General features: G+C 45.9%; 1 protein-coding gene across 1 annotated transcript in view; it reads right to left on the bottom strand.

Annotated features, from left to right (window-relative positions):
* The window catches only part of LOC144143146 (uncharacterized), a 37523-nt gene that overhangs the window by 3390 nt on the left and 10671 nt on the right, over positions 1–23462 (bottom strand). The window contains exons 3-8 of the mRNA XM_077674951.1: positions 20916–21241; positions 16878–17012; positions 10028–10244; positions 6477–6691; positions 3323–3464; positions 1651–1809 (exon numbers count right to left, since the gene is read on the bottom strand). Of these exons, the coding sequence (XP_077531077.1) occupies positions 1651–1809; positions 3323–3464; positions 6477–6691; positions 10028–10244; positions 16878–17012; positions 20916–21241 (1194 nt within the window). The remainder of the gene's footprint in view (positions 1–1650; positions 1810–3322; positions 3465–6476; positions 6692–10027; positions 10245–16877; positions 17013–20915; positions 21242–23462) is intronic.

A 23462-nucleotide genomic window follows, 5' to 3' on the forward strand; every position in this document is an offset into this window, starting at 1 on the left:
CCAGTATTTATCATTTCCTAGATTTGTGATTGGTGCTTAACCGAAATTTCCCTGAAGGACTAGCTCGGCAGCACAGCCACGCGAAGCCAGCTCATACATTTCTTGAGATATTGATTGGAAACAACTTATTGGAACCCAAACCCACAGTCTGGCTTTCTTCTTTATTGGGCTGTAGGAACTAACTGGACGGCAAAGCCCCATATAACCGCTCATTCGAAGCCTACCCAACAACCTGGCATCTACGCACTCACCCAAGAAACCCTAACCATAAAACCTCAACTATATCATGGCTACACTTCTCCATACCACCCTCTGCTAACTTTAATGGAACTGGCGTTTCCTTAAATTAAAACAGCAAAGGACATCCCTTAGTCTTTCTTTCTAAGCCAAGAAGACTTTCTCATGTCATTTCCATTCAGGACAAAAGGACACCGCATTATACCATCTTCTCGCAAGAAGCGCAGCATCGCACACCAAATTTCGTACATAGCTTCCACCCGGACCAAGACAGCTTCAGTGAAAACGTATCTCATACCTTCAGGGCACCCACCTCCACTAGACCCTCAGGGCCTAGCGCCTTTATGCTGAAAACGTACTCTTCGCCAGTGCATATTCTCCCCAATATTGAAGCCGTTATTCACGAAGATACACCCCTTAGACCTTGCATGGGACTACCACCCTCGCCACTATAGATTTACCGGCTACCTCGCCACTGCAGCCACTTACAAGCATCAACCATTTCCCGCTACAAGGGCCCTCACCATCGCGTACAGTGTCTCGCCACCTAGCAGAAACAACCCTACGATACTGTCATCGTCGTTTACCAGCAATACGCAGTTTGTATAAAACCGGCCTGGGACCACCTTTAAGCTCCTCCCATACTTCACCGGCTTCCGCAAGGAACCGAAGTAACAATCCCCTGGACCTCTTGCCACTGTGGGGCTGCTGTGAAGGAAGTTTCTCTGCTGCAGTTCGAGCTTTCCTAAACAGGCCATCTTCGCAAGGCTAGACACCACCAGTCGTCCGGGTGCTTCTAGCCCCATTTTGACACACCGTGACTCTATCTGCAGATCTACCCTTTCCCACTCCACAACGAGAAGGAGCAGAACTCCTCGCAACTCACTCCTTACCAACTTTAGGCATATATCAATCGCTTCCTTCAGGCAGGGGCGTTCTTTTGTCACAGCATTCCCACGCACACCTCCCAAGCTGCTTTTATAACTGCAAGGCCTACAATGCTGCAAGATATGCTTCAACTCCCTTGAGAAACCTTCTGAGAGATCTCTTTGAAATTGGGTTATTCAAATGACGTGAATAGTCCAGACCTCTTAACGTGATTGTGGGAACGCGGGCTTCGAATCCCTAGGGCTACTCTCGGTGGAATTCTTCAAAAGGTCCGGTGTGATCGTTGATTACTCTGTCTCCAAGTGCCAGCATGGCACCCGGCTTATTTTGCACGATGCTTCCCAAACCACTGAAGAAAATTGTTGTGTAAGATCACACACTAGCAAAAGATGGCTCGTTTCGATGCAGTGATTCGCAAAGCCTGACGGTCAACTAATAACCTGACTGCGAGAGTTTGGTGATAAAAATATTGTTTTCTGGTTCTAAACATGTACCGATAATGTTTCCTTCTGAACGTCTGCTTACTTTCCAAGAGTACGGCCCTCCAGGCTGCGGGAGTAGCGGACGCATGAGAGGCGCAGCCAGCAGCACCGCAATGACGGGTTCAACATCCGTGTCGTTCTTGGCGAGCTCCATAAGTCCGTGCGGAACTGTGATGACATTCCGATCTGCATCGTACTGGACCTGTTCCGGGAGCAACAGCGCGTAGAGCTTAGGACGCACAATGGCTACCGATATGACAGTTTCATAGTGTGGATGCTGCTTACAGATTGCTACTTGCACTCCATTGTGCAGTTTACAACACTCACATAACGATGGTGTCATACAATTGAAAGCTTCACTTCACACCAATTCAAACATATGCGACAGATGCGCCTATTTCTTCGCTTTAGTTTCTCGTTAATTTGCGGCAATTGCTTCAAAACGCTTTTTCCTCGTACTGCTCGGTTCGGCCCGTTGGATCGATTTCGTTTCTTCGTCTTTCCGCGGTAAATCTTTCAGGAGACAGACTGATGAAACACAGCAGACCTTCCCCAAAATCGCAGTTCTCATGTTGCCGGGTTGCGGTTGTATGCTCCCGTGTTGGGGCGTTTACTGGTTCGCATGGCCTCCTAGGTTTTACTTTTCTGCCACTATTGGAAGCGTGCGGAGATAGAGCACGGTTAGCATACTGAGTTCCTACTGTGGACACCCGATTTTAAAATTCCACGAGAACTCAAATTTTATTTATTTGCTCTTTAGAGCGGAGGCCTCTGCTTGTGAACCGGACAACTACGACAACTACGGTTTTCCTCTCGATGGGGATCTACGGCTTTTGCACTAAAAAGTGAAGCCATTAACGTCCTCCCAAGTTGGCCCGCTATACATTTTACTTTATTTGTGCGGTTTCCGGTGCATTTTAAAACATCTGGCCTTTTCAGCTTGTTGGACAAAATTAATTTTCAGGCTATAAACCTACAGCTATTAGAGTTTTGTTGTTGCGCTCATTGCGGACAGAAATAGAAAGAAACTCATAAAGGAGGCTCCCCGAGAGATATCTCAAGTTTGAGTTCAATTTGTTTCATGTTTGTGCAAAGTATGTTCAAAATTACTTCAGATTGCATGTAATGTGTGGGGAGAGCTCGTAAACCGCAATATGGGATCAGTCTGTTCCTGAACAATACTTGAACATAAACCAACCACCTTACAAGTCACACTTTACAGGGCACACAGGATTGAAATACGTATATGCTGCCTTTCAGAACAGAAGGTATAAAAGGTTTGCCTTTTATTTAGTGTGCATTCATCACATATTATTCGCGTCACCAAAAAAGGCAGTTTCAGTGCCAGAGATAATAGCGAAACCAGTTACTACTACTGACAGGTGGATTCTTGCTTACAATTATTCAAGGGAATAATGAACTATTTTGCACAGTGATAACAGCAAGATCTGGTAATGGTTGCCGCGACGCGGATTCTAAGAGAGAATGCCGCTAGTACCGCTGTAGTATAGTACCTGTACAGATAGACTTCTTTGACATGCTGCATAGATGTAACGGGACATGTACACAGGAACTCTGGGCAGACCCACGTGCTGTTGGGTGAAGGCCTGGTAAGTGAACTTTGAACGTGGCTTAACTTTGAGCCGGGGAGTCGATACGTGTCTACGAAGATGAATCTCACGAAAGAGCTCTGGTGAGCATTCTGAAGAACTCACCTCCCAACTGTATATGGACGGTTCCCATTCCGCTTCTTTAACGTCAGACAGATTCACCAGCTTTGCTTCGACTGCTTCAAGCTCTGTCCGGTAGCCTTTCCTCCGCGGTTCCTGAAGACGGGGACTTTCACCTTCCTCGTGTCTGGTTAGGGCGAAATGCATTGCTTCAATATTTCGCAAGAGTTAGGGTCTTTTGGGAAACGCATGGCTGGAAATCCGCATCCTTCATGATGCCACACATTCCACATGGATTTGTAGGTACAAAGTACACTGGTCGAATTCTCGCAGTTTTGCTCATTAGAGTTCGCCGTAAACACAAAAGAGATTTAAATGTTTTAGTTTTAAAATACTTTTATTACCACCAATTTTTAAAAGCCAGGGCGCTTCATGCCGCAGTTTTTTCACAGTTTCAGAAGCTCCTTTTCTGTGAAGTTATCAGCACAAATGCTTAATGTAATGATAGAATAAACATCTAAATCGCGGAGGTAACCAGATTCTGCTAGCTTTTTCCGAAAACTCCATTCCTCTTTTAACGCGCAGCATTAACGGCCCCATTCAGCAGAAAAATCGCCTGTGTTTTATGACTTGCCTTGGTGCTGAAACGGGCACAGGAGAAGACAACGAAAACGCATGCATATACACAAGAACAAAAAACCGCTTAGGAAGCCAATGCTTTCGTCGCTTCTGAAGTAACCGTAGTGAAATCTTTTCATCAAGTTATTTCAGAATCAACGAGAAGATACGACTGCTCATACAAGGAGACGTACAGTCAGGCACAGAATTATGTACGAACTACAGTTCTTTGTCGATTTTAAGGGGCACAGCAATTGTTTATAGGTAGCAGTTTAAGACGCGGAATTGACAGAATGAGTACCGAGTATACTCTCTCCGCACAGTTTTTGAACACTTTTAGGGATAATCTTGCTCTCATGATAAGGCTACCACCAGAAAACCGTTTACATTCCTCCACCCACGAACTGTTAAAGGAGCCATGAAGAGAAAATACAACTTGATATGATTTGGAAGAACTAGGATTCAGTATCCCACTCTGCGCCATTAGAGCCACAAAAGATGTTTTTTTAACGAAAAAAAGAAAGAAGTGTTTAAAACTTTCAAATTTAGCGCCACTGTGACGTGTTATGAGCAAGAATGACGTCATCGGGTCAACATTAAAATATAATTTTTAGTTCGTTAACTGCACTTTAGCATTCAAGTGATGCGGACAAATGGAACTAGAGGCCCCATTACAGACATGCAGTCATGTGTCGTCGCGACAGGTCAGTTAGGTGGCCGCCAATCGCACAAACAAGGTTCCATGACGTCATTGAAAAGTTGCGGGAAATTGGCTAGGGGGTCTCAACTGCTCCACACGTTTTCTTGAATATCTCCGTTATTTGTTCGAAGATTGCGATGATATTGACATCATTATTATCGTACTAGGCACTTTTTCTAATAAACCCAACTTGTATTTTGTCTTCATGGCTCCTTTAAGGAGGTAAGCCGCCGCATTGATTCCAGCTTGCAACGTTCCACGTTAAGTCCAACCCAGACGAAAGTAGGCCTCCCACCAGTTAGTTGCCTTCGGTGTGCCCATGTGTGTAACGTTTTTGGCTGCGTACTGTGGCCAGTACCGCTGCGACGTGCAGAAGTGCTGCTATCTGGCACTAGGTCCCGGTTCTAGCGATATTACGTCACTAGCTATGATGGCGATCTTTTCCTTTGGTGAAGGGTGGTAAGCTGCGCCACCAGCCTTTTTAATTCCACTTTTAGAGTTTACGAACGGCACCAGATGGCAGAACAGGCGGCTGGAGTGGCGGTGGAAAAAAAGTAGGGAAGGGAGGAGGAGTAATCAAACGGATGAGAATTTCGAACAGCGAGGAGATGAAAAAACAAGTGTGCAAGCGCAGGAAAAGGGCGGCGGGAGCGATGGGAGTTTAAAAAAAAGGGGGGGGGGGGCGAAAGCTAGGGGAGAAGGAGGAGGAATAACATTTATTTTTTAAGGGAAAGGGGAGGGGGAAAGGAGAGTGGGTGGTGGCCTCAGTCCAGGCCGCCTTCAGGCCCCCCAGCAGCCCTCGCCCGGAGCTAGGGGGAGAAAAATATATTAGGTTAGTAAACGATAGGACCAATAGGTGAAATACAACAGGCAAGTCGGTTGCGGACAGCCGACGCCTTGATAGAAAGGGAGGGCCACTAATCAATATCATCCATTGGTGAAAGGATAAAGACAGCGAGGTGGTGCAGACGATCGTCCTCATCGTGGTCACTTTACCTGTCTTATCGATGCTATTCACGTTCAACACTATGTGATTTGGTTCGCCCTTCCAAAAAAAAAATTCGGTTTACTGTTGTGCGATTCGTGTGTTCAAAGTCAGAAATGGTCGCCACTGTGCGTTGTTTATTCCAATTACCATCACAAGCTCATTCCAAACTTTTCTTTTTGAAGTTTTAGAATATGTCAACGCGGAAAGGAGATACCGCCCTAACAGAAATAGAAAATAGCGAGAATTCAGCAAAGCGCGAAACAAGGGCAGTAAGTCACGCAGGTATATGTCAGAGAGGCGCGAAGAAGCAGGAAAACGACAGAAAAAAGGCATTTTTCGTATCTCATGCACTGCCTTTGGGCAACCTCGAAACCAAAGTGGAGATGAATTAGGGGACACGGAGGTACGATTTTGCTTATAATTGCGCTCGGAAAATTCATTATTAAACATAAAAACTGTTCCTCGCCAAATGCGTCATCTCATCAGCAGTACGAGGCACTAGACGGCGCTAAAAAGAATCCTGCAGCACCTGCAACGACCAAAATAGTTTGAGACTCCCCTCAGAGCAGCGCTAGAATTAAAGCAGTAGAACAACAGATGTATTACATTATTTCGTGAGATCAAACGTCATTACCCTGCTACAAAAAGAACATCATTATCAATCAATCAATCAATCAATCAATCAATCAATCAATCAATCAATCAATCAATCAATCAATCAATCAATCAATCAATCAATCAATCAATCAATCAATCAATCAATCAAGCAAGCAAGCAAGCAAGCAATCAAGCAAGCAAGCAAGCAAGCAAGCAAGCAATCAATGAAACAAGCAAACAAACACCTGAAAAGGTGTTTGAGGGTTTCTTTGAGTGAATCATGAAATATACGTAACCTGGACAGCCAGTAGGGCACCCTCTGAGTGAGCATGTACACCGAGAACTCGTGCAGTGTGGTGATAGTGTCCTGGGCGCGACCCAGCGCCTCGTTCAAGGCGGCCGTTGCTGCTTCGGCGTTCTCCCTCCGGAAGAGCCCTTCGTGGGTGTGCATGCAGGCCAGCTTCCTGGCCCGCTCGCCGTCTCCAAAAACGTCCCAGAGGGCAATGTCCTCCTGACGGGGACAATGCGAACACATTAAAATCTCTTTGCCAGTCTTTGACACTCCCATATTACACCCACCGAAACGGGAAAGTTGGGCAGGTTGGTCTCCTGGAAACTTGCGGGAATTTCTAGCACAGAAACGGAGATCGTAGCACAAAGAACTCAGAAGGAAATTCAATTCCATAGGTTATAAAGAAACCAACCGCTGGCTATGCCGTTCGTTCCTGGTCTTACTGATGGCGGTGACGCACTGCAGCAGAGCCAACTTTACAAAATGGGAGTCATTAGATGATTATGATAATGATGTTAAGGACGAGGACACATGCAAAATCGCTTCCCGTGGTGGGAATGGAAAATGGGTTCTTCGCGTTATGAAGGTTCCGATTGGCCATTTGAACAAAATCAACGATGGGGAATGGGGGGGGGCGGGGGGGGCTGGGCTTTTTTCTGAGGAATTCGTTTGCTGCTGACTGAATTTGGACAATGACTCACAGGCAGTTTCCGCTTGGATTGTTGACGCTTTGACTCTGGTGCCAGAAGCTGCGACTTTGGCACGTCGCTACTGGATTTTCGCTTGCAAGTAAGCTTCGCGTGTCAACCAATGTGTTCCAGCATCATTCCGGTGCGGTACCAATTGATGCATCGTTATAGTTATCATTGGTTTTCATGCTTTTCCGTGTCACAGGACCAAAAGTATGGTCGTAGTACGCCGAGCGTTGCGAAGTGCCATTTATTACGCTACATAGGCAGGTCTTGAGGATTTAAAGTTTAAATCTAAAGGTTTAAAAGCCATATGCTCAACTGTTTTAGACTGTTGATCAGTAATAGGGGGTGCTCCCCAAAAACCCTTCAACGGCGTGGTAATTATTTCCTGACGTTAAAGCCCGGTGCTGTGCTCAAACTGAGCTCAGGAACCCACCTTTATAAGCTACGACTGTACGGTAAAGCAAACTCGTTGGAAATGTTCGGGCACCCATATTTGTGCTAAATGCTTTTGAATCCCGTGACTAAATAGCTCCGAATACATGCCACACAGGGCTTATGGGGCCAACGTGTGAGTTTGTTGGACATGAGTTTTATTGGTTTTACAAAAATAAGGTGGCATAATAATTACTTTATTATTCCTTTTAGTGAAAGGTAAAGCCGTTATCATATCGGTTATACAAAGAAAATGCGAAAAAGCTACTACCACAAGCCTCTCCGTTCAAAGTGCCGTAGGAATTTAGGTAATCGCTAGGATGAAACGCAGTGGGAGCTAATGTGGGACGTCGACGCTGTTAATATGTGACTTCAGAGCGGATGGAACAAAAGAACGCAAATGGTGTAAGCGCACACCATAGGTCCGCGTAGCAGATTCTCTCTAAGAGAAACAAACACATCTGAAAAAAAGTCTATGCTGTTTTAGAAAAACAGGGTGTACTACCGCGGTGCCCCACTTCCCCCCCTCCCCCCACCTAGTAAAACTATACAGTTAATTCATGCTTTTGATGGTGTTGTTGATGACGATGATGATGTACGGCTAAAAAATCAGAATTTGCTAACAATTTTGAAAAGAACGCCTTGGACGGCGAAAAGAATAATGAAAAGAATCATAATAGCAGCAATGCTAACGGATTAGGGGAGAGCGTCAAGGGTAATCAAGAAAGTCCGGTTAACTATATTCTAGCCCAAATTTGCGAGAACACAGACCTGTACTGTGCTTGTAATGGGCAGAATTAAGAGCCTGAGTGGGTACCGAGAGAGGGGAATCGAAGTAATGGAAGACATATAATGGATACAAGGGTCAGATACGTAATATGGTGGCGAATAATAGATACGGGCTGTGCTGGATAGCAGCAGTTTGAAGTCAATGGGCGAATCATTGAACCCGCAGTGGAACTAGAGTAGGGCAACGGTGATGAAAATGAAGGCGTAGTAATTGGAGAGCATTTCGGGAACCGATTAACCAGGGTTGTCGATTCCGAACTAAGACGACCTTGTCTTGCTAGCGAACACTTCCAATATCGTGCGAACAAGCCTATAGAGTACAGGGAGCCAACGTGTGTGTGTTTGTATAAACCACTCTATGTCGTCCGCGTGGGTACGTTAACGTCTCCTGCAATGCTATTCGTGTGCAACCAAGGGGAAAACACCCGTACGCGCGAAGCAAAAAGCGCCCAAGTTACACTTACAAGAAAGCAGAGAAGATATAATTCAGCCTAAATAAAATATTTTCACGTAGCCGAGGAAGACGCGGATATTTCTTCAAGGAAGAATAGTTTATTGGACCGAATCTGTGCTCCCCACAACTCAGAGAAAATGTAAGCGGTGTGGAAGCCGTCAACGAAGTGACGTACGCATAATGATATCAGCGAATTGAATGCCGCGGTGTTTGCTTAGCGAGCATTTATTTTTCGGAGTTAACTCTTCGCGAAAGATCGCATCAGCTCTAGAACATTAGCTGTCAAAAATGACCATTTTACTCTACTTTCGACAAGTAGGGCCCTCTTTCCATCCAATATCACGTGCGAGGAATAAAAAAAGAAGCGATAACGCGTGCTTCACTTCTTAGTTAAGACAGCTGGGCACGGCCAGACGCTAGCAAAAAAACACAATCAAACAAGCCACAGGATTCGGGGTAATATATTTGAAGGACCATAGAATAATAATACAGTATTCGTTGTTATTTGTTTACGAGCGTAGGAGAATATTTGTTGAAATTAACTTAAAAACCTTAACCATGGATCCATTTCTGGACTACTGTTGAGGAACCTTGATTTGTTCATGGTGCTTCCTTGTCTTCGGTTGAGGCATTTTCGCCTTCATCAGAAGCTTCGTATGAGCATAATTTCTTTTCTTTTTATGCTGTTCTGAACAACTCGCAGAAACGTGGCATCATTCATTTAGGCACGGTGCGCCTCCGCTCAGAGGAGGCCCCCGCAGCTGTTTCTGGCCGCTGACGTCGTGGTTTCCACCATGCTGTCCTATTGCTTTATGACGCAGAATGCACCGTCAAATTTTACGGTAGTTTCCCGTGCTCACATTAAAAGAATTTTCTCAGTTATTTGGAGTTTGTATTTTTCACTATTTAAGGGTAATTTGTTCTATTTAAGTTGCAAAAAAAGAGTGTTCGTAATGCGGTGGTAGTCTTCCCCACATTTTGAACACAGAGGTGAGGCAAAAACCTGAGAAGAACGGTGAGGACATCACCTGAGGAGATTGTTATTGATAACAAATGGGATCGGTACTGGAGCTTCTTTCTGCATTACAATACACCCGCAGTGTTTGTTCGTCCTCACTTCAGCTTTGGTTCCTACGCTTGTAAATGTGGTCACGGGCAGTGGGTTCAAACCGCTTTCCTTCTTACTACATGGGCGAAGAGCGGAGCGAAAAAGAGGTTGTTCCACAGCTTCTGGTAGCGCCGAATGGTTTCGTCCGACGCCTTGAATCTCTCGCGCAGGTGGCAGTGCGCAGAGTCGGCTAACCAGTTGCAGAACGACTCCACACGCTCGGAAGTCAATGCAGCCGGAAGCCCTGGGTCACCCAGCTCAAGGTTCACGCTCACGTTTATTAGTTCGAACAATCTGAAATGAAACAAGGGAGGATAGTATTGGGTGAATGTGTCTCACTGCCTTACAATTGTAGAAAATATATCCGACCTCCCCAAGTAAAAAGAAAGCGCGCATACGAGCTGCCCAGTGAAAGCGCTAAGAGACTAGCGAAGGAACGAAATACGTCAAGAGCAATGGGCCTCAAACGTGAGGAGAAAGTGTAAGTGAGGGAACTGTGTGGAATATTTGTGCAATCGTACGCATAGAAGGACAGAATAAGGAAGATGATACCAATGAGAATTTGGCTATCACGGCTACGGTGGCAGGATCCTCGCCTTCGTGGAGCTTGCCTGTGTTCAGCACAGTGATCGGGCCACCAGCTGTGTCATTCTCTTTTCTGTGTCGCGTTCTGCGATAGGCACTTGCAGTCACTCGTTTAGAGAAATCCGATCTGTCGACTAAAATTGATTTTGCAGTTAGTCAACTGTCGCGACCACGTGGACACTTCGCTCATTTTATCACATACGTCAGATCATACTACCTAAAACGACACTCGCTCATGATAGCACAACTTCTTCCCCAAGATAACTGTTTTTAATATTCTTGTTGTAGACTAGAATATGTTTCGGAAAATTTGATCTTACCCGAATCACGCTAGCTGTGGTTGTGTTTATATGCCATCGACTGTTGCTTGATGTACTATTATGTGCCTTTTTCATTATCATGATCATGATCATCAGCAGCAGCATCAGCCTATCTACGCCCACTGCAGGGCAAACGCCTCTCCAATAGATCTATCATTATCCCGGCCATGAGGTAACTGCGACTAATTCATTTCCGCAAACTTCTTGATCTCATTTGCCCGTCTGTCTGCCGCCCCCTGCCTTGCCTTCTCTGGGAATCCATTCTGTTACCCTTAATTACCAAGAGCTATCTAGACTTCGCATTACATGCTCTGCACACACCCATTACTTCTTATTTTCTACTAATATGTCCTTAACACGCAATTTGTTCGCTGACCTACTCCGCTCACCTCTTGTCCCTTATTGTTACACCTATCTTCTTCCGTTCGATTGCTCGCTGAGTCGTCGTAAATTTAACTGGAACCCTTTTAGTGAGCCGCCACGTTTCTGCCCCATAGGTGAGTAACAGAAAGAAGCAGCTGTCATACTTTTTCTTTTTGTGTACTCGCAATTTTTTTTGCAGCACGCAGTGACATTTTATTACGACGCGTTATAGAGAAATAAATGAGTACGTTATATCGAAATTTAAAAGAAGCACATGTTTGTGTGTTCTATAACTCATTGAATTTTCAAAGTTGTGAAATATTTGTACGTATTATTTATTATTGAAACGCCCTTCATCAATTGCTGCGGACGTTGAGTGAATGTATACTTTATAATTGCGAAATCCAAAAACAAATATGGTCGAAAAGCTAAAAGAACATGGCAGGGATCCATTAAGGTTGCCTTATTTCCGCAGGTATTCCCTGATAAAAACGCAGGCCATGTTCTCAGTGTTATCGGCCTTATTACGCGCAGTTTCTACGAGAAAAAGCCTACAAGATAATCGTATTTCTCGCACCGCAGCTACTTGCTGACGTCAGCTGCGATAGCAAACTAGCAAATCTGCATGGATAGATTAGGTGGAATGACATCATTTTTAACCTGGGTAACATGTGCTTGAAGGAACAAAACTTCGCTAATAAAAATCATAATAATGAAATAAATATGAATGTTCAGATGGCAAGAAAACAGATTGCAAACCCCGTACTGCACCCTCTAATGACGCATGGTGTTTGCTGTCGTGCTGCACACTGTTGAAGAACAACGATCCAAGACTTGCGCTGTATTGTATAAGGATACATTAAGGGCTGCGTCTAATCTCACGGCAGCCGTGAGAATTACGTCCAGGAAATTCTAACGGCAATTTCTATAAAAGCTGGCTGGCCTAAAATTTGCTGAATAGTATTACGTTCCAACGTAACCTCAAATAACAGAACCTCACCGAAACTAGCGGAACCTATCCTAACACGTCATAACCTACCCAAATCCAAGCAAACTGCAATAAACCTAATCTAACCCAGCCTAACGACCAATTCAACCAATTCTTGAAGTCCTGTGCAACGTTATCTTGATACAGTAAAAACCAGAGTAAAAACAGTACTAACAGAATTATGACGACCGAAAAATTCTGAAAGCTAAAAAAACACACATTGCGTAGTCACATTCGAACCAGAACCTTCTGGCTTAGAAGCAAGTACTATACCACAGCGCTACAGGGGCAGCTGGAAGCACGGCTTTGTAGGGAATATTTATCCCGTACAATCTCCGCGTAGCGTGCTTAGCTATGAGGGGCGACTGCCGTTAGAAATTTTGTGACGGTAATCATCATGGTTGCCGGGGTAATAGACACTACCTACATTATATGTTTTAACGCGTTCAGCGGCCTCTCAGCAAACCCACTGGCTATTTGACTGCGATGTCCGTTCCATGAAAGATACGGTGATGTTGATGTGCGTCTTTTTCCGCACTTGTGAGGTGGGAGGTTAGTTGTGCACTGCATGCCCACGTGCGAGCGGTTTTAAAGACGATAGTCTTTCTTGGGCTACTTAAAACCATAAATTTTGGTCTGTCTGTATGTCTGTCTGTCTGTCCGTCTGTCTATATGTGACTCGATTCAGGCACCCGGCCAAAGTAAAATTGACATTGCGCAATAGTCTTATATACTCACAGCCATACATAAACGTTTAAGCCCGGTTTATAAGTTCATACTTGTCAACTTTGTTGAACAAGCACAGCACATTACGCAAATATAAGACCAAAAATTAATACACAAGGGATATTTACAGTGTTCCTTTATAAAGCATTCATGGGTGCTTGGTTTTTCGACAGCAAATGATATTCCACATCTACTGCAGAAAACCGCCGTATCCTGGCGCATATAGAAAATCACGCGGCAACAGCAACAAAAGGTTCCACTAGCTAGGTTCCACGTTCTGCTTGGAACGCACGTGGAGCACGGCCACGCGGCTCTATAAACGTATTAGTCGGCCGCCTCCATTCACGCGCGTCTCCGCCGTACTACAGCGCTGGCATCGAGGAACCCGGCCTGTAGCAGTGGAACGCGGTAAATTCAAATCGCCTTGCGCAAACCTTTAGTGTGTTTACCTTGAAATGAGCGCGACGGTACAGGAACAGCATGAGAGGTAAGCGGGAAACCAAAGGGGGGCATTTCCTTGGCAAATGTCTACAAAGACTATCGTCTTTTGACGACATTTGCAACGAAAGGAGCAGATACGCGGCCAATTTTTCATATACTTTTTGCGGCTCCATCAGCTCCAAATATCTCGGTATGCCCGCCAGTCTGTCACTCAGTTTAGCCGCCTATCTAAAAGTTAAGATAATGCTCAAACAATGAGGTTGTAAGGGCGCGCCCTTTCAAGCAATTTAAACTGGTGGAAGGCATCTTACGTAACAACGCTGTTAAAGGGAAGCTGCAACAGTTTTTCAAACGTTTTCTCGACACCTTAAATGCTGGCAGAACGTAGTCACCCAACACATTCAGTACATATATTATGGGGTCGGAAAGTAACCAATTTACAAATTACAATCAATGCAAATCAGATAACCTAGAAATTGCTAAAAACACTTTTCTCTCTTTCCGGGTTAGGGCGTTTTTCGACCGCTGGAATTACGTCATTACAGCTGTGTAACGGCTATTGAACGGCTTTATTTTGGTTGCTGGAAAGAACGCTTCGATAGCCACTTTAAAAAGAAAGCCACAAAAGCAAACCAGGGGCGGTATTCCCGTGTTTTGTCCCTTTTGTGTACCTTTCGAAAGTGCCCCGTTTGAGCGAGCCCTGATTGGCTAAAAGCGAACAACCGGATGTGACGCCATGCAAGCACGGCGGAGCTATGAGCCGGGCTACTCGGAGCAGACGATTTGGAGCAGACGATTTTTCGTCGCCTTATTGTTGGTTCGCTCGCGGAACAATAAACACATAAAAGATACTCTCATACGGTTTCAGTTCTTTAAAGTACGTTTGGAAGAACAGTTACGGTATTTGAATCAAAGGCCCACTGGTTAACCGGAAGTACGTCACGATGAAAGGGCCGTTTTCAAAAGGGACAGTTACGAGAATATCACCCCAGAAAGGAACGACTGGGTTAGCAAACCGTCGGTTGCGTTATCTGAGGGGGAACTACATTTCCTGCAATGTGATGCCATACGCGACAGGCCACTGTGATTGTCAAAATGTTGGCGCGTGTTGGGTGTACCCCCTCTTTCTTTGCCAGTATTTTTGTTTTTGTTTTGTTTGTCCTCTTTTTATTGTTCCTGCTAAGGCTAAGCATATATATTTGCCGTCATATGAATAAAGAATCAGTTGGAAGTGAGCGCTCGTCCGTGTGTATTCTTTCCGTCCTGTGTATTTCTGCTGCGCTACATTTGATCACTATGAATTACCAACTAGCCCAGTCTACAGCTTTACTCAGGAAGGGAAAGCGCATCTGCTGCGACGAGCAATTCACGCAGTGGCGCTCCATGCTGACGAAAACCATAGGTTTCGCAGTGCTTCCAGAAGCGAAGGAAAGAGTGAAAGCGTCTATCGAAAGTGTTGCAGAGTCCTTTAAAGCTAAGAAAAGCAACACGTGTATTCGACGTGAAAGGAATACAGGAGCCGCAGTAGCAACCTTGTTCTCATTTTACACCGACGTGTGGCTGGCTTTTGCGATAGCGAAGAAAGAAAGGTGTAACTACTGTGTATAAGCAGGCAAGATGAAAGTAAAGCCTCCAAAAACGAAGTATAGTCAAGCTGTTTAAGTATAATGAAGAAAGAAGCTGCCAAAAGATGGCCCGCGCGAAGAGCGAATGTGGGGATATTGAGTAGAATTGAGCAAACTAATTGCATCTGGTACTATTGGTGGAAGAAGAGGGTAGGAGAACAAAATGAGGGGTTGGAGGTATAGGCGATAGTGGTATAAAGCGGGAACTGGAGGACGCTAGAGTCTTTCGAATGCATTTACAGATAAGGAAGCAGACACGGGTTTCCATCGTTTAGTATAGCCTAAACGATCCTAAATTAGGGGGGCAAATGTGTAGATTCCACGCGAGCAGCGACCGAACTGCATTGTAGCGCCACAACGCTGAAGAGCATCTGCTGCCAAGACACTGGCTGTTCAGCCTGCTTTAAATGCACGCATGTGTGTTTTGTTTGGTCAGTTAATTGAACATCCTACTGGTAGACAGACAGCGCGAATGTTGTCACTTCAGCTGCGCGTGAGTCGCGCCTTTTTAAAGAGTTGTCGATGTTTCCAATTAGCAATTGGTTATGCTTGTACTGGTTGTTTATTTTTTTCTGTGTCCTTTCTGCTTACCAGAAGCGTATCCACTCGTGCCAGCAAAGATGCGTGCTGTTAAAACTGGCTGCACAACGGGCCTCTCCGCAGCAGGCGCGGTATTGCGAGGTGGCGCTGTAATAACGTTTGGCCGCCGCTGCCATGGAATCCAAACTTGTTTTCTGGACAGCCCATGTATGTAAAAAAATGAGCTTTTTACAAGAATATGGCAAAAGCTCACGGCTGATGAGACAATCTAATTTCGAACATGTGTGAACAATTCCGGTCAGTGTCCGGCATTGTTTGGTAAAAGCAGTCGCCAGTCACACCACTTTTCTATACTTGCTTGGTCCCGTAACACGGAGTGAGAAATAATCCCAAAAATATGGCCATTCCTTCCGTAAGGAAGTTGAGAGGAGCGCGAAAGCTAAAATCGCGCCCAATCTTCGCTGAAAGGGCGTCCAACCAATCGCCAAACATCCAAACACTTAGATCGCAAACGAAGAAGGAACCCATGCGACGACTTGTCACGCACTAAGTAAATGAATCTACGAACGTTAGAAACGTGTACCGATGCGTGGTTTATGAGGTAAAGGTGTACCATTGGGGCATTTTTTCTTCATCGATGCATGTATTGTCTTATCTAGAACCGTTCCTCTTTCGCCATTTTCCAGCAACCGTTTTGACACAATGGAAGCTCGGTTTCACGGAGACCCTATGAGATCTTATCAGAGCTTATCTTATCGGATCTTATCAGAGCTTATCTTATCAAAACTTATCAGAGATCTTCAACCGTTTTGACACAATGGAAGCTAGGTTTCACGCAGATCTTATCGGATCTTATCAGAGGTTACCTCATCAGAACTTATCAGATATCTTATCAGAATCTTATCTCCTGAATACGCATCAGATAACATAGAACTTCATAGATAACATAGACCGTGCTACGCAGCGAAAACCCTGACATCCAGCAGTGGGCCGTCCAAAGGGGCCGAAAACGCCGCCAGGAGTCAAGATATCTTGGCCGTCGTCTAAGGCGCCACGGGCCTGAATAGGCCTCTTCTTTGGACTAAATAAAGTTATTTCGTCCTCCTCCTCCTCTAAACTTAAGATATTGAGATCTTATCAGATGTTATCAGAGATCTTAAGATCTTCTCAGAGCTTTTCGGTCGATGAACCGGTACATGGGGAAATGCATTAGTTTCTTGATAGGATGCCATAGGTCCCACTAAGAAAGCTTTTGCTTCCCAAACCAACACTGCGTCTCCTTTGCTGCATCTCAACCTCAGGAACTCATGCCAAGACACGCTAGAAAATGCACTCTTGCCTTTCCATCGAGCCAACCATTTGGCCACCCGTTAGGTTGGCGACGTTCTTCACCCTCTCGGCGAGCCGCTGGGGTAGCCCAGGGTAGTGAGAAGGGCAGCGGCGTCCTGAATGGCGGCTCCACTTGCTGAAGTCGCTGCAGCCGAGAAGTTGAATACACGCGGTGTACATCTATCGGAATTCGTGAGCATTCAGCGATATGGGTATAAAATCACAAGGATAGTTTTAAGATTTGCTTTACTCGCCTTTCCCACTACGTCCGATCGCGGTTGCCGCTTTTGTGACATTAGCGATAGACCAACCACTTGCTCCCTAGAGTCACGTTTAGACTTCCCGAGGTGAACACCTCAATTCGGAGCGTATTGGTCAGGGTGGGTTAAGACGCAATATACCCTGAATGGGTTTACACGCTCGGTGGGCTCGCCAACCGCTTCACAGCATGAAAAACGGACTTATCAAACGCCGCATGTGGGTGTTATACTTGCTGGAAACATTTGATCATATATTGAATACGCTTACTTCCAGGCCTGCAGCTGGCCTCACTACAGTCAAGTCTGTCCCTGTCTGTCGGTCTGTCTGTCTGTCTGTCTGTCTGTCTGTCTGTCCGTCCGTCCGTCCGTCCGTCCGTCCGTCACACCAATCAAACAGAAGTGTTACCGATGCGTCTGGTCTCTAAGGTGAAACTGAAGCACTGGCAATGTTCGGGCCGCTCATTACCGACTAGAGTGAATGGTAGGTGAGCCACCCTTCGGTAACGGGTGCTGCTGAAGCGTAAGAGGGAGTTCTGTCTGCTGTCTGTCTGTCTGTCTGTCTCTGTCTGTCTGTGTGTCTGTCTGTCTGTCACGTAAGTCATCCAGAAGTGTTACCGGTGCGTCTGGTCACTGGGTTATCACCTAGTCACTGGCGATTTTCGGGACACTCATTACCCGCTAAGTTGTAGTGATATGTGAACCGCCCTTCGGTAACGAGCACTCAATATCCTTGGACTCGCAAATTAGTAATGGCGAGCGGGCGGATTCCGCGACACAAATAAAGTGCGGGACAGCGAAAACGGCACTGGAAACGAGTAGGGGTATGATAGAACAGAGAGCAGGAAACAATGGGTGAGCGGGAGGCTGATGTCCTGACGTAGGGTTAAATGGAATTGATAAGGGTATCGGGAGAAAGAAAAAGGGACCAGAAGGAACAAAAAGAGGAGGAAGGGAATGGCCAATAGGGGGAGGAGAGGTGGAAGAGGACCATGGGGAGCAATGACCCTGAGGGGGAAGTGGGGTAGGAAAAGATTACTTGCAAGCTAAGAAAGGGCGCAGTGGTCGCACCCAGCGATGCAAGCATCATCATCACCAGCCTATCTACGCCCACTGCAGTTCAAAGACCTCTCCCATCAATCTCCATTTGCCCCGGTCCTGAGCAAACTGCGACCAATTTATCCCTGCAAACTTCTTGATACCATCTGCCCATCCAACTTTCTGCCGACCCCTGCCACACTTTCCTTTTCTAGGGATCAGCTATGTTACCCTGAATGAGCAATGGTTTATCTTGCCTTTGCATTACGTGCCCTGCCCACGTCCATTTCGTGTTCTTAATTTCTACTAATATGTCCTTAACATGCGTTTGTTCCCTGACCCACTCCGCTCTTCTCTTGCCCCTTAATGTTACATCTATAATCTTCCGTTCCAATGCGCGCTGAATCGTCCTTAATTTAAGTTGAACCCTCTTAGTGAGCCTCCAAGTTTCTGCCCCGTACGTGAGTACCGGTAAGGTGCAGCTGTCAGACTTTCTTCTTTAGGGACAATGGTAGGCTGCCATTCATTATCTAAGAATACCTCCCGATTGCCCTGCATCCCATTCTTATCCTTCTAATTATGTCTGCCTCGCGGTTGGGATCCGGGGTCACAACTTGCTATAAGTATAGGTATATTAGTAGATACTTGGTATGTTAGCAGGTACCTTGGTAGGTACCTACAAAAGTAGGTACTTGGTAGTTAAGTAGGTATATGCTTGCTTCGACATAAGCAAGCATATACACAGCTAATTTTACAACCAAGCCGTGTAAGGGTAGGTTTCAATTTTTTTCTGAGTCTTGGCGTTACAACTCCCGAGACTCTACGACCTTTCGAAGCGCCAGGCCTTCCTAGTGTGAGGCTTTACATGCGGGCGCGTTAAAACAGCACAAAACAAAAGGAACAAGCATTTGGGCGACGCGTAGGAGACTGATCAGAGTTGCGTTGGGAACCCGCCCCCGGGGTTCTACAATGTGTGCTGCCTAGTTTGCGACTCAGGTGCGAAGTTCCCCGGTTTACCCTTTCTACTACTATACACTCTCCCGCCTGCTGAAGATTACTGCCGCTACGGGAGGCTGCATACTGTAAACCTATTTTATACTTTTTCTTCCTTGATGCTAACAAACCTATTGTGACCATGCTATTCAGTGATGACGACTGTACAGCTTCCCTGGTCATAAAAATTCCCACGGCGGAACAACCGTGATTTTTTTACTGCCTACAGACAACTGTTCCACTCCGCATTGATAAGGGCCCTTGGTTGACCCTGAAGCCTCCTAGACAACATGGCTATGTCGCCAGAACCCCATTATCGCTAACCCGGCTTTAGCATGAGCGCTCAGGTTTTCGTGGTTTATTTTCCTTCGGAATAAAAAATGAAGCGGTCAATGTGCCCTCGCCATGAAGTTTTACGGTTCTTCCTCTCGTATTGTAAGTAATCTTCTGGAAATGACAATACTGTTTACCTCACAATATACTCTCCATCACGTCCAGCAGTCCAACTTCAAAGCTGGATGCCGCAAAGATTTTAAGCGCGAGTAAGCGCAGCGCTTGAGAAATTGATTTCGTTATCAAGCGGCAGTGGGGCTGTGCGAGAAACAATCTCTTGCGCTAAACGTAACAGCTTCCACGAACTAGCGCTGCTTCAACTTCTGCCCCACACCCACCACGCCACAGATCCAGGTGCGTGGCATGGCTGTGGACGGAGGGTCCACGAAAGGGGAACATAGGGAACATAGGGGAACATTTGGAAGTACAAGAGCGGAACATGTGCCGGCCCTCTTCTCGTGCTTCCCATTTCTAAGAAGAAAGACTTGGTCTCTATGACTTATGAATCTCGTGAGGTACAAACAAATCGTCGTGAGGTGCACCCAATCGTCCAAAAACGTTGAGGTTTCCCAAACTGGGGAGCGTGAGCCCAGGACTGAGTGACGGGAAAGCGAAGTGGCAATGCGCGAGGAAGGTCGGGGGAAGGCTGTGAGGAAGGGTGGCGGACCCCGTGGGGGGAAGAGAAACTGCTGAATTAAACGAGAGTATACCGCTACCCAACTTGTCATAGAAGATGCCTTAAAACGGAAATTTACGGAAGGAGGCGAAAATATCTTCCTGCCGCGGCTCGCGAGAGGAGCGAGCTTTGCAGTGTACTGTCCAGGGGGCTAGACGTGAAGAAAAGTGCGGCCGCAAACTTTTACGAAAATTCAATAGCAGATGAAAAGAAGGAAAGAGCAGGCTTTCGATTTCACATTCTCGAGAAGTTGTAAGCATCCACCTTATTTGTTAAGACCGGAGCTCTGCGGCTTTCGCCTGAACGGCACAAAAACATTGGAAGATTGCACTTAAACAATGGGGAATTCATATAAACTTGTATGGCCAGAGACTGCGTGCCTTAACTGCCGCTCAAGGAGTTGTATTTATGGCGGGGATCAAAGAAAGGATACAGTAAACGTATTGCCTCAGCGACTGGATATTTTGGTAAAGGAAACCAGCTTAGGAAGGTACGCCATTTTACGCTTTGGATATATTCTCCAAAGTAAACAATAGTGGGAAGAAACCAAGTACAATGATACAAAAGTATACAAATCGGGTATCTTGAATGCACTCCTAGTCCAAGTCAGCTATGCTTGAGGTGGCCCGTTGCTAGGTAGATGGCGCTACGGGCGTGTTGTGACACAATTTTGTCCTGTTAATTCATTCAGAGCTGTTCAGGATCAGTATTAGCATTCGTTTAGGGGTAGCTAGTGCAAGAGTCCACTAACCAGGCGAGTGCGAATGCCTTGGCATCGTCTTCGCTGTTGACGCACTTCTGGAGCATCCAGACGTCCATTGCCACGTCAGCATCGTCATGGCGGAACCGGAACGATGTCATCAGGTGATCCACCACGGCCACTCGGAGGTCGTCGCCTACTCGCCTGTGCAGCGGATACGCGTCTTCTTCGTGCCTGCTGCACACGTGCTCGTAGAAGTTGGCGCACGCAGCTGGCCTCTCTCCTAATACGCTTGGCCGCAGTTCTCGCCGGACCCAGCGGCATGCTTGCGTGCCACATTTCACGTCCTGTTTTATGTCAGGACCGAATACCTCAGCCTGCAAGCGCGCGTGATCGGAGTTTATTGAAGTAGCATGGTTCCGTTATACTTGGCTTCAAAAGTTTTCCAATAAAAACCTTATATCTCGAGATAAATCGTCTTGGTCAAACAGACACGACACGAATTGTGCGTCCCGAGAATTGTCGCCGTCGGCCTCATCATCATCATCTGGCTACGCCCACTGCAGGGAACGACCTCTACAATAGACCACCAATTATGGCGGTCCTGTGATACCTGCGACCAATATATTCCCACAAACTTCTTGTGCTCACGGGCCCATCTCACTTTTGGCGGCCACCTGCCACGAGAATCATTTATCTCCAATTCTTATTGATTTCTGTTCGGAGAGGTAAATACGACAAAGAAATGAATGAAAGCACGGTGTCCCCAACGGCGAACTGCACCTGCAGTTTTTCGTGAGTGCACGCAATTCTATACACCAGTATATATTTGCGATGATACTCTCTCCTTTAGTATGTGCTTGACACAGGACGCAGCGTTATCCCCACTGTTCTTTTAGATTTACGCGAATGACCTCCCTACTAACACATCATCAAAGTTGGGCCTTTTTTCAGACGATTACGTCCTCTATAAAACCTTTCGTACATCTAAAGGACTATCACCCTTTAACATAGTCTTGACACTATCGCTGCGTGGTGCGAAAAATGGCGCATGTCTTTAAACCTAGCAAAATGAAAAGTAATGTCCTTCACAAGCAAATGCACCACTAGAGATCTCACTTATCGCCTTCATTCTGTTCCTATTGACCAAACCAGTGCTTCCCACTACCTACGACCACATCACTGTCATGGGTGACATATTCAAACAATGCGCTGTGAAGCTTCTCCGCACTTGGGTACTTGCGACGCAACATAAAGTCCGCATCTTCAGGAGGAAAGAAACTGGCTTATTTAACGTACGTTCGGCCAAAACATGAGTGCGCGTCATCCATTTGGCACTCATCACAAGCTTATCTCACCGACCATTTAGAAGCCGTGCAAAACCACGCTGCTCGTTTCATTCCTTCACAATACTCAATACACATCACCATAATCGCCTTAAAACAAACTCTGTCCCTGATAGTTTGCCAGGGGCCGATACTTCCGTAGATTCGGTATTGGAAATAAAGTGTCGCTATGACGCTGGTATCCAAGCGAAAATTCAGCAAAGTTTACATATGTGGCTTTATCTTTCCAACACACTCAGCAAGAAAGTAAACTAATCCTATTTTGCCTATAAATAAAATGTGTTCTCTGCTATTTTATTTTTTAACCCCCTATTTATTTATTTAGTGAAAGGAAACCTATACAGCTTTCTCGGAAACTTCGCAGTTGAAGAAAAATCCGTCCCGGTCCAGGATTCGAACCCGGGACCACTGCTTAACCGGAGCAGTCGCTCTACCAACTGAGCTAACCAGGAGGCTAGTCGTTAGTAGCGCGAAAGCGAATTGATCAACAACTCGAAGTGAAGGTGGATGGACTCGAAGCATTTAGATGGACGTCGAACGTTTCTTCACAGAAACTTACTCCACCTTTAGGATTTCCCCTAAATCTGGTCGATTATTTAGTCACTTCATTCGTTGCGCCGACGGGAGGCGCTTTCGGGGAGTTCGCCCCGGGCTTCTGTGCGGTACGGGCGCGTCCTCGCGAGCTACGAGTTTTCGCTCACTAGCCCGGGGTTTTAGCCGGTTAATTTCAACTTTCTTCTTATGTAAGGCCCTTCCATGCGGCCAGCCGTTTTAAGGGCTACCACCCGCAATTTTTTTTCCGCTTTTTCGTATACCAGCTTTCCGTTATGCCTGCCAGCATACCCTTAAAGGAGCCATGAAGAGAAAATAAAACTTCGTTTAATTTGAAAGAACTAGGATTCAGTATCTCACTCAGCTCCATTAGACCCACAAAAGATGTTTTTTAACGAAAAAAAAGCAAGAAGTATTTTAAAACTTTCAAATTTTGCGCCACAGTGACGTGTTATGAGCAAGAATGACGTCATACGGGCCAACAATAAAATATAATTTTCAGTGCGTTAACTGCACGTTAGTATTCTAGTGATGCAGTCAAATGGAACTAGAGGCCCCATTACAGACGTCCGGTCATGTGTCGTCCCTAGAGGTCTGTTAGGCGGCCGCCAATCGCACAAACAAGGTTCCGTGACGTCATAGAAAAGTTGCGTGAAATTGGCTAGGGGGTCGCCACGGCCTCACACGTTTTCTTTAATAT

Source organism: Haemaphysalis longicornis, unplaced genomic scaffold (genome assembly GCF_048455015.1).
Source record: "Haemaphysalis longicornis isolate Haplotype H1 unplaced genomic scaffold, Haemaphysalis longicornis Haplotype H1 scaffold_6, whole genome shotgun sequence".
In the NCBI taxonomy this organism is placed as follows: domain Eukaryota; kingdom Metazoa; phylum Arthropoda; class Arachnida; order Ixodida; family Ixodidae; genus Haemaphysalis; species Haemaphysalis longicornis.